Source organism: Dipodomys ordii, unplaced genomic scaffold, assembly GCF_000151885.1.
Source record: "Dipodomys ordii isolate 6190 unplaced genomic scaffold, Dord_2.0 Scaffold43, whole genome shotgun sequence".
NCBI lineage: Eukaryota > Metazoa > Chordata > Mammalia > Rodentia > Heteromyidae > Dipodomys > Dipodomys ordii.
Genome location: NW_012267259.1, coordinates 4,354,942 through 4,374,503, shown reverse-complemented (window position 1 = coordinate 4,374,503; position 19,562 = coordinate 4,354,942). Strand labels below are relative to the sequence as shown.

Below are 19,562 nucleotides of genomic sequence, written 5' to 3'. Positions count from 1 at the left end.
ATATATTTATTGCACTAACCTTCTGAGACAATCATCTAGTACATTTTACAACTGAGAAAATAGAGACATGGAAAGGTTGGGTAGTACTGTCTAAAAACTTTAATATAGTCTACATTTCAGTGCATTGTTAAATCTCTATTAGTAAGGGGGGTAAAGATGTGGAGAGGGCATGTCTTATATCAACAAAATGTAATGAATGATTTATTATACATTTAGACTATCAATGAAAGTATTAGCTGGAGGATAAACATTCTTTTTGTTTTTTTAGGTTAGAATGAAACAGTGAATAGTTTTTTTCTTATTTTATTTTTACGAAGGAAAAAATCACTTTAACTTGTTTGAATAAATTTAGGGCCATATATACTGAAGTTAATAACTTCTTAGAAAAAAATTGGTTCTCTATTTTAGCTATAGTTAATTGCCAAGAATTAAAGAGAATTGTTTTGCAGCTTCCTTGTGAACTATCATACCATTACACTAGAAATACATTATAAAAATGCTAAGTCCTTCTCTTATTCATTGGTGGAACTCAATAATGGAAATCTAGATATTTGTGGTTTAGGAGAGTGGCTTAGTTCATATAAAGGAATTGTATAATCACTCGTTAAAATCAAACAGATCATGAAATGTTAAAACTAACTGTACAATTTTCCATTATTTCACATAATCTAGTAAAGTTACTAAATAAAAACCAACAGTGATTAAGAAACATGAGTACTTTTAGTATACAATTGCTTGGGTATGTATCTAGAGCGTACTCTTGTACAATTATGTATTCTCAAAAAAGCAAATCAAAAAGATTCCAATTTCATGTGTTGGTGTGATGATCGGATTTAAATCTACTCACTAAGCTATGTGATGTACTGCCTCAATAAAATGCTTAAAATTCAACATCCTTTGTAATCAGTAACCTTTTCCGGGGAGGGGAGGTAATTGATAACAGCTCTCATTTTGCTAAATGTCTAAACAATATATTTCTCCTGATACAGGAGAATTCTGTTTTGCTTCCCCTTGTTGGAGAGGAAAAAATGAAGCATTAAAATATGCAATATTAATATAAAACACACTGTCTATATCTATTTCTCCCATGGAAGGTGTGATTTAACTGCTTGCACAATCAAATTAGGGAAAGTTTATTCTACTTGTGTTTGTGATCATGTATGGATGTTTTACCTACAGCCCGTTTGTGTGCAGTAGAGTAAGAGGGTCACATCATTTCTTCCCATATAATTTTTCCTATCTCCACTCACTTCTGCCATAAATGAAAAACATTCCAGACTATCTAGTTGGATTCCCATTCTTCTGCTCTTAGAGTTACTTTCTCCAGATGATTATCCCAGTGAAGATATTGAAGAAATTGAATGTCACCCTGAAGCTAGAATCAAATAATTAATTAGAGATAACCGATATCTTACATCTATCTTATCTTTTTTTTTAAATTTTTTCTCCACACATCTGTCACCCTGAATCACAAATAATTACTAGCTTATCCATCCAGCTACCAAATAATCTTTTTTGTTTAATTACCATCTACCACATTCCAGTTTAGTGGGATGGTGATGAGAAGATAATTAATTCATCAGCAATGAGATGCCAACGAGATTCTAATTACCTGGCAACTAAAACTTATTTTTGCCAGCCATTCACTGAGAAGTAGAGTTGAAGCTGTGTATAGCCCTCTTTTACTTGCAAAAAAGACTTCATTATCAATGTCCCACTCCTCTTATCCCCAAAACTAATTAAAATGAATAGCAACAGCCCCCCATGGTTCTTAGCTTTTCAGCAGTTAACAGATGTCACAAGTAAAACCAATCATTTAAACTGTTTTAACTTGTAATCACCATGATTTATATAACATGGTTGTATATTCTTTATACATATATAGTCTTACAAATGTAGATCATTCTCTTTGCATGTATCTCTGTGTGCACATCTCTGTGTGTATTATTAAATGAGTATGCAGACAGACGATCATCTTGAAGTGTGTATTATGTCACAGCACCTTTACAGAACTTTCAATAGCATGAGGACTTTTTAATTGATTTCTATCTAAGAAGAAGGAAGGCAAACATTCAAATTGTCTACAGCACATAAGTCCAAATTCTCCACCTTATTTTCAGGAAAGTTAAGTCATTACTTCAATTTATTTTACTAATTTTAATTATATTTTAATTATGTTTCCTCCCCTCCCATCATTAGTAGATCAGGAGAGAACAACTAAGTACATATTTTTAAATCTCTGTCGGAACTTCATTAGAGTTATGTAAACATCCACTAACAATTGACACTCATTTAAACAGGTTATTATCTATCCTTTATGAGAGTCAGATCACTGTGGCTTCCAAGAATAACTTAGCCTTAGCTGCAGCCCTTTGCAAAGGCCAAAGTTAAACAGCTGGGACTCATGCACCCTCAAGGCGCCTCATCCTATATGGTGACCACTCATTGTCAAATTCAACCAGAGAAGGTTGCATTCTTCCCACCGTGGTCAGCTTCATTGCTTAATTTATATTTATAGCTGGCCTCTCTACCATCTGTGCACGCTACTTACCCTGCATCTCTAAGGGATTGGAATAACAGTATTTGGAGACCTGATTAAATAGCCAGAAACAGCAATTCATCACTTACCAGGGAACATTGTAGGATGGTCACAATGGGGTTCTGTCCAGCTTTTTGCATTTCTTTCCTCATTTCTTTCTAATCCAACACCAACTTCAATAGAACAAGAGTGAATTCTCTAGATTCTCCTGGGCTGGCTTTATTGAGAGAACAAATGGCATTTTTGCTGAAGAGGCCTTTGTTCCTTTTTGGACCTAAACTATGTAGAATGCAAGACAACACTAACACAGGTCTAAATGGGAGTTTCCTAGTACAAGTGAAGTTGGATATATTAAAACGCAAGACAAAACAAAAACACATACACAGGCAATGGATCTGTAGGATCATCTGTCATGTGTTTCAGATTCTTGGGTTTATTTCTTCCCCTTGTATAGAGTTGTTGTAGGTCAGAGCGGGGGAGGGGGTGGTGACAAGGCAAATGCTATTTTTCTATCCCAGGAAGCAGCTGCATATCTAAATTGGGGGGGGGGGGCGGTTGTGGGTTCTTCAAGGAACTCACACTATAAGAATTCCCTTACCAGGTTCTCTCTAAACTTGGCAAGGCATTCTGACTGGTCTACTTCAGCACATGGCTCAGCAACACAAACAGAGATGTCACTCAAATGTCTTTTGGTAAGGAATGCTAAGCAGGCGAAATCTCTCCAGCAGGGTTTTACCAAAAAAGCATCATCCCTAATTTCCTTCAGTGGTACTTGAGTAAGAGGAAACTTGAAAGATGCTTTTGGTGAATTAACTAAAAGCCACAATTTTGTATCTCTACCCAGGAGATCTGATCTATTCTCTGCCAGAGTCCCTATGCGATCAATCACCTTGGGCACTGTAAAGAAAGGGAACCATCAGTGATAACATCTTGTGAGACAGGAAAAGTATCCTTCAGATAGGCAATGTCTTCTTATTATCAAAAGAAAAAAAAAAAGAAAGAAAAACAAACAAAAAACCAACAGCCCCAAACTCAAGAGATAAAACCTTTATCAGTACTCCTCCGGGAACAAAGACAGACACTAGTCAACTAGGCCACACTTGTGACTTGGGAGTACTTTAACTATGAATATCCTTCTCATGCTTTGTCTCCACTTCTCCATATTCAACCTTATGCCAAGTCTATTCCTACAAGCTGGCTGAGATGTATTCAAGTGCTGTCTTATCAGGGCTGACTGCCACATAATAAAGCTCCTTTCCCTGCCCCTTCCCAAGTCTCTTCTTTGCCCATATGATTGGCAAGTAGCTAGACCTGGCTTGAGACTCCTAGATTTTAGGTCAGGGGTCTAAAAATCTGATTTCTCAAATACCTTTGTTCTCCCAAAAATGGAAATATAGGTTCTTTACCCTGTTCCATCTCATTTCTTATCCCTGCAATGTGAGCAGTTCCAGGCCACTTTAAGACCAGAGTATTTTGGTTCTTCGTCCATTTACATGCTTTGCAATCATTTCCTAGTAAATCTCTCCCTTCTCTCTCTTTTTTCCCCTGTCTCTTCTGTATGTCTCTGTCTCTGTCTCTCTCATCCAAATGATGTTCTTAGTGTCTTCACACTGTTACCTCTGCCACGGGGAAATACCACAGCATGTCTAATACTATGAATCTAGAACTTTGAAGAATCTCTATTCTTATGAGCAAGGACCATCAATGTGGTCAGTGCTAACAAGTCCCTGGGTGTAATGTACCCTATCTTCTTTTCTCACAGTTTCCCCATGTGATCTTAGTGGGATAATCCTTAGACTAGAATTTTCTTGTTCTATGACTGTGTAAGAATTGGAGTTAGCTTAAAAGCAGTCATAATAGTTGCTATTAATGATGTGGTATACAGTTTTTAAAGCATGAATTGGTGTAGAGTCTCTGATTTTAGAAGCTTCCTTCATCCAACTTAGCAATTACTTATCCCTCAGAAGACAATGTACAAATAGTTACACTAACACACACAGAATGTTAGAGGGAAAATAAAGAGTTCTCCAGACGAACTAGAACAGCAACCAAGAGCTAATTGTCTCTTTTAATTCATAGTTGGTTCCTCTAGTTTTTTTATTCATTTAGAATTGGTATTCTACAGTTACTTCTCTATTTTAATCATGGGAAAAAGTTCATTTTAGTGTTTTATCATGAAACTTAGGAGATAATTGTCCAGGTTTTATACAGTATTAGAACTTAATAAACAATTTCAATGATGAATGACAAAGTAAAATTATTATAATTAATTTTGGCTAATTTTTTTTTGGTCAGTCATGGGGCTTGAACTCTGGGCTTGGACTCTGATCCTGAGCTCTTCAGCTCAAGGTTAGCACTTTACCACTTGAGCCACAGCCCCACTTCCGGTTTCCTGGTCATTAATTGGAGATAAGAGTCTCATGGACTTTCCTGCTCAGGCTGGCTTTGAACCGTGATCCTCAAATCTCAGTCTCTTTAGTAGCTAGGATTACAGCCATGAACCACCAGTGCACAGCTTGGCTGTTTTCTTTAAAGCTTACTTCAGGGAAAGATTAAGATAGGCATGAGCCATGTTAACAGCAAAGAAACCGGCCTAAAAGTTGAAATTTATCTAATACAATATGGAATCTTTTATAATTTATATTTAATAGCATTTGGATCTATGGAAAGAACACTGTAAACCACTTCAAAAATTGAGTACTTTATTTTACCTTCCTTAGTGTGAAATATTTCAGAGTTGATGACTAGTTCTTTTTTCTCTCTCTCTCTCTTGGGTACATTTCACTCCAGAAGGAGCTGTATTATTGTTGATGTTGTAGGAATAGTGTATTACTGGTCTAATATAGGCTTACTGTAGTTTTCAATACACCATCCCATTAAACCTCCCAGGGACTGGAAACCAAATGAAACAAAGATCTTATCCACTGTGGAACAAGAGAAAAAAAATCTAACAAAATTTGTTGAAAAGAAGAGAAAAATGAAGTCACTGTTAAACTGTTCTTTTAAACAGTTATTTTTGCTATTTTTAGGCCAACTTTCTGTAGACTCGGCCTTACATTCATACATACATATGTGTGTGGTGTGTACATGGTGTGTACACATATATACAACTAAATTTATGCTATGTATCATATTTATAGTAAACCCTCAGAAGAAAGGCAGGTTCACAAAAGAAAAAGAAAGTAATAATTTCATGGTGGTTGTTTTACCCATCAGGAGCCATACTCTTCATGATAACTATTTCATCGGAGATAGAAAGACAAATGAAACTGGTACAAAATTTGCTAGAGGGGATAGTGCCTCAATACATACATGCAGACTTTGATTAGCTAATTTCATATTGACTTTGAAGCAAAGGAAAAAGCAAGGTGGATTCATAAATAGACCATTAACCGTTGTGACTACAGGCTCTAAAGTTCCTGTCATCTTACCTGGCTTAGGGACAATGAGCTGGGCACTGGTTTGGGCATTTCCAGCCTCATTTTCAGCCACACACTGATAAAATCCTTCATCCGATTTCACCACCCCAAGGATTCTTAAGTTGCTTCCTCCCTAGGTACAAAAAAAAAAGAGAGATTTTAAAAGGAAAACAAAGTCCTCCAGAAAATTAATTAAACACCAGAAGAAGCCACAAAGTAAGTCCTAAGTGTCCCTTGTCTCATGGGCAATGCTCTCTGTCACCTGAGAAATACCATATATTCCTATCCTCTTCTGAAGTCATGGGTATCAATTCAGCTTCATTCTGCAATGAAAATATGATGAAAGAAATACACTTCATCCACAATATCTAAAAGTACAGCATAGGAAAAGTCCTTTACCAAGTATCGAAGGAATATATATTAACACCAAAAGAATTCTCAATCCTTCATTTCTTATTTTACCAAAAGGTAGTGTGTGTAGGATAAAAAAAAGAAGAAAAGAAAACAAAACAAAAACATCCATCTTTGAAATTCTAAAGGACAAGACATTTAGGAGAGATATTTTCTGGAAGAATTTACCCTGAGAATGTCTGAATATCCTTCTAAAATAGCAATTGCTTTGACATATACTCTTGAGGGTTTGAAGTGGAAGTTATGGTGGATATCTTACACCCACACAGTCTTTGTTCTACTGATGGAATGTTTCGTTTTCAGCGCTCCACTTTTTTTGTATATAAATTGAGCCACTGTCGTTTTCAAGGATGGATGATAAAATGATCCAGAGATAGCATTTAATTATACCAACTAAGTTTATCTTCCATATTAGTGCAAGAATTAGTTTAGTAAGTGAGACATGTTAAATCACTTCTCCTGAAGTCATTAAGAGATAAATATTACCTCATGGGGAATTCTTAATTGTTTTTAGTGTCTTGTAGTCAATTTTCAGCTGATGTAAAATTCTTAGATTAAGCTGGCTAACTTCTAATTAACAATACTCAGAGAGGTTACTATTGGGCTGAATGTTACCTGTGTGGCCCACAATAGCTCTCAGATTTCTGGAACAATTGAGGGAACACTTTTAAGCACAACTTAATGTGCCTAGGGAACATAGCATATATTTTCTTTCACCTTAAGAAAAGAAACGTTTAAATAGGTTGGATGTAATGACTCATGCTGGGAGAAAGATTATTCAAACTGTAGGGAAAAGAAAGAAGTGTTGTATTTATCATGTGTCCTTAAGGGTACATATGCAAGCAGCATATATTTTAGGCAAATACAACAATTTTTAAGTTGCCCTGTGGCAGGTCATTTGCAATTTAATGGTCACGGAAACAGCACTACATTTAAAGAAAATAATGGATTGAGATGGGATTTCAAAAGTTAAATTTCACCCTCTCTTACTGTATCCCCAACCAATTAAATAAATATAACTAAAAGTGAAAAATGGAAATTGATGACAAAATGACAAATGTACAGTGGATGGATTTATTCTTTGCAAATGCAGTCTGCCCAAATGCATGACTCAACATGGGAGATTCTGAAAGCCACCTTCACCATTTGGCCAAAGGATCCAGCATAACTATGTGGAGAGAGTCTTGAGTCGCCCTCAGACACAGTATGCTGACCCAGGGTGTAGGTGTACCGGAGCTTGAACTCAGGACCTGCTCTTGCTTGTCTTTTTTATTCAGAGATGGCACCCTACCTTTTGAACTACTCCTCTGCTTCTAACATTTTTCTAGTTAACTGGAGTCATTGGAGATAAGAGTCTCACAGGGTTATTTTTGCTTGCTTGTTTGTTTGTTTTCCCTACCCTAGTTGGTTTCAAGCCATAATCCTCAGCTTTTAGCCTCCTGAGTAGCTAGGATCACAGGCATAAACTCCCAGCACCCAAGTCTGGTCTCATTCCTGACTGGTAGACTGCTCTTTTGTAACAGCTCTTCTTTGACAAGATGGTGTTTGTTTCCCAAATGGAAGATAGGTAGACCTAAAACCTTTTCTTTTAACTATGCAATTCCTTCACAATGGAAAAGCACATATAATGGCCTGAGAAATCAGACCTTTCGATGTAAAACTACAACTTCAGAGAAGAAAGTTATTTTTCTGTGTATCAAAAACAGTAATGATAGGCAAAGACCACTTCCTTTGGACCAGGGCAACTCAGTGCATATACTAACAGGATACTACAGATATGGAATGTGACTAAAACCTACAGGGAATTACAGGTGCTCTCCTTCAGAGCTTCTAACCTTTCCAACACTGAGAACTGTTAAGCAACTTGAACCCTGGGTCTCCATGGCCTCTCGACCCTGCTATGACCACCATTACTCTCCTTATCTTGACTGCTCTTTTTGGATCAATTGGTAACCTCTGGAAAAAGAGGCAAAAGCCATCTGGGATTCAAGACTTCCATAATTGTATGAAACAGGTTATACTGAAAATCAATTAATCTAGGAAACTGTGGCTCATGCTTCTAATCCTAGACACTCAGCAGGCTGAGATCTAAGGATCCTGGTTTGAATCCAGCCAAGGCAGAGAAGTACATGAGACTCTTATCTCCGATTAACTAGCAAAAAGCCAGGAGTGGAATGCTGGGGTTCAAGCCATAGACACCAGTTTTGAGCAAAAAGCCAAACAAGAATGCAAGATTCTGACTTCAAGCTCCAGTAGTAGAACAAAAAACTTTTTTAAAAATAAGGAAAAAGCAAAGACAAACAAATATGTTGTACTTGGTAAAAATAAAAGAAGAAAATTCTAATTTAATACAATCTGAACTAGGTTCTAAACTCTATTCTATGATGTAACAATAGGGATGTTTGAAAAAAATATGGAGCTCTCAAGATCTCTACTTTTACCTTCATTTTTCTAAAGCCTTTATAACATAAACAGTCTGGACTATTTGAATTCTACCTCAAGAAAGTCATTCAAGTTTTATAGAACAATTCCCTTAACACATCATAAAGTTCATCACCAGGAACCTTCTGCCCAGAAGACAAAAGTAAGTGAGAAAATGCTGAACAATAAATGGGACTGCAAAGAAGCTAGTATGAAAAGAAGAAGAAGAATTACCACTATCTGAAAATAATCGCTAGGAATGACCACATCTCCATTCTTCATCCAGTTCACAGTAGGCACAGGCTTTCCCGAAACGGAACATTCAAACTCAATATCCATGCTCTCATAAGCGTAGAGGTTGGAAGGGTGATTTAAAAACCATGGCGGAACTGCAGAGACAGGAGAAAAACAAAAGCCAGTGAGTGGAAATGTGAATGTGCATGCTGACTTCTTCTGCTCTAGGACAGAAAGTATTTATCATTCAAACCATTCCCTAAGACCTGAACTGGTTAGATGAGAATTACTATTGAACAAGACTCCCCCTCTTCAAATGTATTTTCATCGAATGGAGTGTTTCCACTAGGGAAGAGGGAGAAAATAAACTCTTATGTTTTTGGAAAATAAAAAAGCAATCTTCCGAAGAGCCAAATATTTTGACCTATACACTGAAAAGTACATGTAGCTGTACAAACACGGCCAATAAGGAAAGAGAGGGATGTGAATAGGACTGAGATAATCAAAAGCATAAGATGAGAAAGCGTAGTGTCCCTGTAATTGTAGGGTTTCTATAATGTTTAATGAGATGGATTTATTCACTATTGAAATGGGCTGTAGTGATAGAGCAAGAAGAATGCCTGTATGATCTTTATTGTGAGTGCGTTACTATTGTCCTAGCAACTCTTGACTGCAGTACATTCCTATACTGTATTACTATTTTCTCAGCATGGTGTGTGATATTCCAATTTAATTTAATTTCTCAATTACTTTAACACTAGTTACTCCAAAATGGAAACTTGCAATTGAAAAAAAATTACAAGTAGAACAAATCTTTTCTTATTTCCTCACAACCATGCCAAGGAGAGGGAATTTTCTTCTTTTTTTGGTGCTGGTACTAGAACTTGATCGCAGGGCCTCTCTGCTCTTGCTTTTTTTTCCTCAAGGCTGGAGTTCTGTCACTTGAACTGCTTCTACACTTCTGGATTTTTTGCTGAGTAATTGGAGATAAGAGTCTCATAAACGATTCTGCCTGGGCAGGCTCAAACCACAGCCCTTTGAGCTCAGCCTCCCGAGTCACTAGGATTACAGGTGTGAGTCTACCAGGGCTACTTTTTAGCCTCTTCTGTGAGGAAACTTAAGTAAAGTCCAACTAAAATATTCCTGTAATCTGAGAAGCTAGATCAAATTCATGAGCAATAGTATCCAGGCTCCTATAATGTTACATGGGATTAATGTGAAAGTATAGCATAACACATGGGAAACTGACAGGTATGTTTAGTGGTCATCATCAAAGGTAGTTTGCATTTCTGTCACTGTTATTATGATGCTCAATGAATAATGATTGTTACTTTTCCCTTGTTCAATTAACTATATAGTTTTCTCTTTCCAATCATTAGCAGCAAAACGCTGAGGACATGGAAGTGAATATTCTACCTCCCTCTGATGGTCACAGTCCTTGGACAAAGGAAAAGCAGAGATGATTTCCAGGATTCAGATCTTGCTTCACTCTCTGTCTTCCCCTCCCCATGATTTACAGTCTCAGTTTGTAAATATTTAGTTCCCTGGTACTAAATCATTTTTTCAAATTCTTTAATCTTTCATTGAGAGGGTCAAATTGATTTAGATGATGCTGCCAGGAAGCATTAATATTCATGCACTAAATTTATGAAAAGAAATGGGTCTGGGAGGCCTTCTAAACATTGCATAAAGTGATAAAATATGTTTTTTGTTATTATTGATAAAATTATTATCATATTATATATTTTTTCTGATTCTTTCATCAACTCCACTGATAATGAACCAAAAGTTTTCTGAAAGGTTGATTTAACGCCTCTGAGGAGATAGATTAGCTGGATCTCCTTGATTCTGCTCTTAGTTTTATCTCAATTTGGGGGCAAATGCTTATTTATTGGCCAACTGCCAGCCTTTCCTGAGAGGCCGACAATATACAATTTATTAGTCTAAGCACTTTGTATTTATTTTCTCACCACAACTCTCAGAGACAGCATACATTATCCTCATTTTACAAATGCAGAGGTTACATTACAAGGTGTTTACATAAATATCCTCCAAATTACACAGCTTGTAAACTACAGAGCTGGGCAGTCTGACTCCTAGTCTGCATTGGCAACTACTTTGCTCTTCCTGTAGCTTTTGCATCTTGCCAAATCTGTGGGAATGGGAACTCAGAAATGCTTCTGGAGTCTCAGAAAGGATGGTGATAAAGCTATTAAAACTATTTTTAAGCCAAGGGCCAGTGGCTCATGCCTGTAATTCTAGCTACTCAGGAGGCTAAGATCTGAAAATTGCAGTTAGAAATCAGCCTGGGCAGGAAAGTCTATAATAATTTTACCTCCAATTAATCACAGAAAAAGCTAGAAGTGGCCTCTGGCTCAAGTTGTAGAGCACCAGCCTTGAGTTAAAGAAGCTCAGGGACAGTGCCCAGGCTCAGACTTCAAGCCCAGGACCAGATAAACAAAAACAAAAACATGTGGCCCAGCCCTGTTTTCCCTTCATTTCTTCTTTTCTGACCACAAAATATCTCCCTGTCTACCCACCTTGAGTGTCCATTTTCATCAGAAGTTTTGCAATCAGATCAGGCCAGAAGCTATCAAGAATTAGCTTGCAACTTTTAGTAGATCTGGTAAGTAATTTTAATGGAGACTAAAATTTAAGTATACATGTTTATGCATATGTCTATATATATTCACATATGTGCATGAGACAGAGATGCTGAAAGCAAATGAGAGAGGGAGATATGGATGAGGATGTGAATGTGAATAAGAAGGATCAGGAGTAGAACAGGGGAGAAAAGAACACTGAAGAAAGAACAGAGAAGAGAAGATTCAAGAACCACTATGCATTTCTCCACTCAATACAGGTGTGTCTGATATAAAATTGAGGAAAATGACAATATCTTTGAGTACATAGAGATATGTTACTGAAAACAGGACTGGAAGTGTGGCTTAATTTGTACCCTGTATAGAAAAAAAGTAAGGCTCTGAGTTCAAACTCCAGTATTGCCACCCCTACACACACACAAACGTAAGGGCAGGCACCAGGGACTCAGATCTGCAACCCTAGCTTCTCGGGAGAGCACTTCAAGGCCAGCTATGGCAAAGTGCACAAAATTCCTTGCCAACACATAGCTGGATAAAGTTATTCACATGAGTTATCCCAGCTACATGGTAGATTGGGAGGACTATACTTCCAAGTCAGTCTTTGCAAAGAGCAGTTCATTAGACTTAATCTCAACATATAAAAATTCTTGGCATGGTGGCAGCTGCCCTTCATCGCAGATGTTGTGGAATGAGTCAAATTAGAAGACTGAGGAGAAGGCAAGACTCTAACTTAAACCTCAAAGCATGGATGTGTAACTTGAGCAAGAGCATAGCTTTGGGTTAAAAAAATGTAACTACCAAAAAATAATAACTAAAACAATAGCAAAACAAATCAGAGTGAATCACTAGTGGCAAGCATTATTAAATGTATGTATGTATTCATAAATATATAAACAAATATAGGATACAGGAAAATATCTTTGGGAAGTTGATGTGTAGTCTCTTAATTGTCTTTTTCAATTATCTTCGTGATTTATAACTAGAGTTAACTTTTTGTCAATTCAGTGTCAATATAATGTACTTTACATAATAGGATTTCTTAGAAACAAATTATGGTATTAAGTGATTGTTATTTTTTAAATCATTTCACATAGAGACATTCTATTTCCCCTAATTGGTATGCTAGGAAACATCTTATTATTCATGATCTCTGAATAAATAATGTAAAGCCAATCACACAGTGGATTCACAAATTGCTTTGTTTTATTGATTATTAAAAGATAGTAAGCTATGATCAAGTAAAGGAATAATTCAATTTAAGCACACAATTATAGTTGTAATACCATGAGCTCCATGAATGCTACAATTATTTCCTGCTTACAATTTTATTCATGAGTTCTGCCCTGCATTCCGTAATTTTCTCTTATTTCTTAGACTTGAGAATTATCTTAGACTTAGAATTATCTTGGGCACCTGTATTTTCCCACGTGTCTTGGTGTCTTCATTTCAGTATTGGGCTCTCCAACTTTCACATGACACTAAGCATTAGGTTAAAAAAAAGTCACATTTTTCACTTGCATGGGACAATTTGAATCCTAAGTGAGTCAAAGTCACAGGTTTCCTGAAATATACTCCCTAACTCAGACTATTTCATCTGTCATCAGCATCCTATGTGGTAAGAATAAGAGTTCCTTATATCTCAGGCTTAAAACAGCATTTAGTCATCAGTATGAGATCAGTAAATATTTGCTGTTGATTCTAACAAGACATCAATAACATGCATATTTTCACCTCTTACTATGGGAATATTGATGTAATGTGAGTCAGAGAAATTTGAACAATTTCATGGAAATTTTATAGCTATAACCTAATAGGATGAAGGAAATGTCAAAGAATAATGTATAAAATGTATAAGAAATAGGGTAACATGGTTATTTAGAGACGAGACTGGGTAGGTATTGTTTTAGCATAATTTAAGAAATAATATGCAAGCTTATTCTTAAGACTTTCTCTGAGTGAATGGAATTAAAATTCCTACATGCCTTGGGAAGGGATTGTGAAAAGATATAAAAAAAATAAGCTCCAGTTGGATTAGAGATTAAATAAAAGCTCTTCGGCTTTGCTTCTAAGTAATTCATAGCAGAATTGCTGCCTACTTTCCTAAATTTGCCATGCATATGTAACACACACACACACACACACACACACACACACAAGCATGATTTAAACAAGAGCACTGGGAACTTTTCTAATTTCATTCTATTTTCTCATCCATTTCATCCCGTAGTGTGAACATATCCACTTAATTTTCCACTTCCTCAAAGCACCTTGGCATATTTGAGGAGGAGCATTCTGTATTTGGAAACAATGTAATATTTCTCTCATATGTGGAAGCTAGAGTTAATTTATAAAAATATAAATAGTTGGGGTGGCATGCAAGTTATGCAAATGTATTAACTGAAATATGGAAGATTCATGGGAGTGCTCAGAATCCAATAAAATAAACACCAGGCAATGAGAACTTGAGCAGGAAGTTGGATCAAGGGGAGGGAAGTAGAGAATGAAGAGAGGAAAAGGGGGGAGGATTAAGTCTTAAAATTCAATGCATATCCTACATAATTAAGAAAATTGAGTAGGGTTGAGAGGGATGAGGGAGAGTATCAAAAGGGCCAAGATCAAGATGTATTGCATTGATAAATTGCTTTTTTGAATGGCAATTCCTTTGTCCCACTACTTAAAGATAATACGGATATATTTAAAAATTTATAACATGTCGACATAGTTTTTTTTCTGTATTCACCTGTGCATTTGTGTTATCATAGTACTAATATTAATGTTATGCAATGAGAACCTTGCATGTTACACATTAATGTTACACTTAACATGCTTTGAATGATTCTGCTTTTCTATAAGAAAGTAAATAAATGGAATTTACCTAACTTTTAGCTACCTGTTTGATTTCTCTGACTTTTTGTGATGAGGAGATTAATATCTATGCATTTTACTTTAGGATGGTTACCTAGAATTCGGGTCCTAACTATATAATCAATCATTGTACAGAATTGGGATCTTCTATACTTAAAATAAATTGATTAAAATAACAAAGTGAACACATTTTATTTCTATAAAATCTTAATTATGCCAGGTGCCAGTGGCTCACGCCTGTAATCCTAGCTACTCAGGAGGCTGAAATCTGAGCTTCGCTGTTAAAAGCCAGCCTGGGCAGGAAACTCTGTGAGACTCTTATCTCCAATAAACCACCAGAAAACCAGAAGTGGCGTTGTAGCTCAATTGGTAAAGTGCTAGCCTTGAGCTGAAGAGCTGAGGGACAGTGCACAGGCCCAGAATTCAAGCCCCACGACCAACTACAACAACAACAAAAACCTTAATTATGTCCCTTCCCTTTCAAAATATTGTCAGTGAGCATTCATTATCCACAGAATAGCGACCAAAATTATAGACATATTTAGGAACATATAGTAAGACTAGAATCTTACTTTCTCACATATTTTTCATGGACTTCATCTCTGCCTTCCAAACAAATCCTACCTACTCTAAGTAAAGTATTTGGGGTTTAAAATAAATATTTAGGATGTTATAAACAAATGGACTGAACTTTTATTTATGGCTATCCATATACAGCATTTATTACCATGTTTCTAATTAAATGCTCCTGTCTAGATGATGTTTCTCAGGAGGTAAAAATTCAGCATTTTTTCTAAGAGACAAACCATACCAATTCTATGCTGACAAGGAGTTTCCCATAAAGCTAATTCTATCTTCTTCTGGTTCTCTCAGAATCAACTGGTTTGCTCAAGTTTTATATCACTTATTATATATATCAGCTTTCACAGATATTACTATTAATGAACCAGACTAAGTCAGATTGAGATTTCTAAATAAGAGCTCTGAATCATACTCCTTTATTTTTTTAATATCTGCACATTACATAGTTCCTCTTTTTTCTCACTAATGTGGAAGGAATAATTTTACTACTTCAAAAACTATTTAGTTGGCAGCAATATCTTCATGACTAACACAAATTAACAAATTTTCAAGCTTATAAAATTGTTCCATTTATGTAGTCTAATCCTTTTTGACACAGATACAATGTTACAACAATTTAGACAAGATGTTGATTTTAATCATTATTTTTTCCTTTGGATAAAATGACAAACAAATAGAATGTTCATATTTGCATAAAACCTTGCTTTTACAGGATCTATTAAGTATGAATAGCACAGAAAAAGATTAATTTTTGAAAAGGGGGAGGAGAGAAAAGGGGAGAATAATCAAACTGACTAATAAGAACAAGAAATATAAAAATTGGAATTTTGTCCTTGAAAGGTTCCCTCAGATCTAGAAAATATTAATAGAGGAGGTATTCCTACCAGGTGTAATCTTCAGAATTGTATATTAGTGTTACCTTAGATAATCTACTCTGATTAGATAATCTTTAACATTGGGTAAAAGTTTTCACTGAGTGAACTTTCCTTATAAAAGTTTCCATTTGCTGGGTGCCGGTGGCTCACGCCTGTAATCCTAGCTACTCAGGAGGCTGAGATCTGAGGATCATGGTTCAAAGCCAGCCCAGGCAGGAAAGTAGTCCGTGAGACTCTTATCTCCAATAAACCACCAGGAAACCGGAAGTGGTTTTGTGGCTCAAGAGCTAGAGTGCTTGCCTTGAGCTGAAGAGCTGAGGCACAGCACCCAAGCCCCACAACACCCCCCACCCCAACACACACATACACAGTTTCCATTCTATGAGTAATTATTGAAATTCACAGAATAAAATGTCATACATAATTCAGTTCAAAATCTTCACCAACAACTTGCCCAGAATTATAGACTTCAGTTAATGTCATAAATTCTTCACAAGATTTTAGTATTTTGTATTTCTTCCTAATCCTCCAACTTGGCCTTGAGTCTTTATCAGTTTTACATAACTTACTGTTTCTCTTGCATTTGGGGACTATGAAGTAAATATGAATCCATTTAAAAATACCACAGTAATACACAAAGTTACTATTTTATTATCTAGACATTGAGACGATCTCATGCATTTTGAAGTTACCACAACTCTTTGAAATGACAAATAATGTATTTTTATTAAACCATGCATGACAGTTTAAGTGAACAATGGATAGTACAGATTACTGGTGTACGTAGGCAAAAGAAATATGAAAAAAGAAAATGTTGGCAGGGGAAAAATAAAAATTTGCATGAAATGTTAATGACAGCAAGTTTTCCTAAAGAATAGTGGAAATGCAGCTAGTTTCTTGGAGTTGTGGACCTCTGACATCCTCTCTCCAGGTTCTTTCAACTTCATTCATTCGTTGTTGAAACACTGAACATAAACATTGTTCTGAAAGTATCTGAAAAGATGAACAACACCACAAAATATCTAGAACCTGTTTGTTGCCCAATTGGGATCCAAAACAAACAGGCTTCTTCAAGGGCCCTACAGCAACTGCAACCACAGATAACTTCATGTTCAGGAGCCATTGCTGTCTGTGCCATCACATTTGGATGACTACAAAGGCAGCAATCTGGCACTGAGTGTGGTTTTCGTGACAATTTATCACAGGAGGGAAAATATTCTGTGTAAATTTGGGCTTCTGCGTTAAACATTCATCAGCAAAAACCCCAGTTCCGCATAAAAATATTTCTAGTGGACTTTTCAAGTTAGTGATGAAAAATTACACACTCCACAGTGTCATTGTACAAAGTCTTGCTGACAAAATAAGTGCGTTCAGCCAATTTAATCTTCAAATGAATAATAACTTAGTTTTTTTTCAACCAACCCTCTAACAAACAAGAAATGATGTTATATGATGCATCTTCTGTCCAACCCAGCATTTTCTCCAGGTCTTTTCTTATATGTGGAATTCCTTGAAATCGGCTCAACATTCTCTCTAGGTTACATTTCACTACTATTATACCCATCACCCATCTCTTGGACTACTTATGGAGAATTACATCTGATTTTTTATGTAAGTATCTCATATATATGAAAAGTTGAGTTGGATTAAATTGGGTTGTATATTTAGATGGTAGGAACATATTATCTATGACAAAAGTCCACTTGAGTTATCGTTGCTCTGCCTATTAACATTGTTTCTAAGGTCCATAGTTTTTGAAAATTGTTTTTAGCTATATATGGGTTTTAATGTCTACATTTGTGATTCAAATGGGAATTTCAACCTATTCCAACAGAGAGTAAGAAGTGTGAGTGTGGAATTGGATGATTATAATAACACTGAAATATGAACTACCTTTTGTCTTGATGTGTGTCTGAGGCTGATTGACAATGTGTGCATATAGACATGCATGTATAGGCATGTTTATATACATACATGTGTATAATATCTATATTGAAAGTTATGTAATGGAAGATTTGGTGACTTAATAGCAACTTATCATATTTTGGTACTAGTCTAGATGCAAATTCACTTAGTTAACATTTTAAGGACAGAATTAGGCTTGGCTGATCTATCACCGCCAAGCACATGACTGGTGCCAAATAAATATTAACAAAAGAACAGGTGCCACAGGCTATTGTCCTGATAGTTTTTTCTCTCTGGCATGCAGTCGTTCAGTCACTATAGATGAATAGCCACTATATACAAACTAAATGAGAAAAATATTTAAGAAACTAGGGCTTGCTTTTCTTCTAATGTTAATAGCAACAGTAGCAATAGAATACCAGATGCATGACACACTAAGCTATTCTATCCCTGGCAAAGGCAATAATAGAAGCAAGTAAAAGAAATTAAAACTCAGACTTTTGGGTTTTTATTTTCCATATCTCATTAGTACCATTCATTGTGAGCACAGTACTTTAACAAATTTTTTCTCCTCTCTGAACATTCTGTTTTATGTGCCATGGACAGCAAGACCCAATTGATGCTTAACTTTTTCTTTAAAGTTCCTCATATACACTGGGAATTATTTCAGAACTTTCTACACAATTTTCTTTTCTAGACAAATAATCCTATTACCTTTTTTACAGAGTCTGTTATTCTTGTAATCAAGGCTGTTTCTCTCTAAACCCAAACTCAGCTTTCCATTTCTCTTTTCAAGTGTGGAACCTATGATCAAATTGGGAGCATGATTCTGTGAAAATCATGGGAGTATTATGTCAAGAAACTCCATCTGGATGTATATGGTTGTTATCTGCATGGCTTTGTGAATACTGGGCTTGGAAACTTGAACCATATGCTACAGAAAGCCTTCAGAGGACACTGGCAACTCACCAACAATGTTGTATGTGTGTGTGTGTGTGCAATATGTGTGTGCACAAAAATACATAGACATGCACTTGTATATATATATATATATATGTATATATATATGTATGTATTCCTAAACATACTTCTATTCTTTTTACTTCTCTGTGAGTATACCTACGTTTGTAATGTAATGTGCACTCAGGGAAAAACAAACATATTAATATATGTTCCATTTATAAAACCTTAACTTTTCCTGATTTTCCATTTGAACTTCAAAGTAAACAAAAAACTCCTTAAGGTAGATGTGATATAAAAGTTAAATTGAGTGTGCTATATGACTTCAAAGAATAATACATGTCTAAAAGACATAATCTGGTTCCTAACATTAGTTAGGAACTAATTATCTAGTTCCTAACATAGTAACAGGAATTTGAGACCTATTATTTTCCCTTAGACAGATATATGCCAGTATGCCCCCTCAGTATTTGAGAGTGAAAGAGGTAGGTATTATAAATGTACAGAAATAATGCTTCATGAATATTTTGTGCCTGATCTTGTTTTGGCTTTCTAATTCACAGCTGGCATTCTATTTTTGAGCCAAACCTCCAATCCAGAATATACATACATAAAATAAATAAATAAGTAACAAAATAAAAGAAAAAGGACAATGAGAAAGCATAATCAATTACACATACTATATATATATATTTATATATATGTAATAATTCTGGATAGTTATTTCTAAGGTAGAATAAAGATATTG

At 35.7% G+C, this 19,562-nt stretch overlaps 1 protein-coding gene across 1 annotated transcript in view; it reads right to left on the bottom strand.

The window, feature by feature from the left end:
- Positions 1 to 19,562, bottom strand: part of Dcc (DCC netrin 1 receptor) — a 997,292-nt gene that overhangs the window by 372,280 nt on the left and 605,450 nt on the right. The window contains exons 6-7 of the mRNA XM_013018919.1: positions 9,025 to 9,179; positions 5,971 to 6,091 (exon numbers count right to left, since the gene is read on the bottom strand). Of these exons, the coding sequence (XP_012874373.1) occupies positions 5,971 to 6,091; positions 9,025 to 9,179 (276 nt within the window). The remainder of the gene's footprint in view (positions 1 to 5,970; positions 6,092 to 9,024; positions 9,180 to 19,562) is intronic.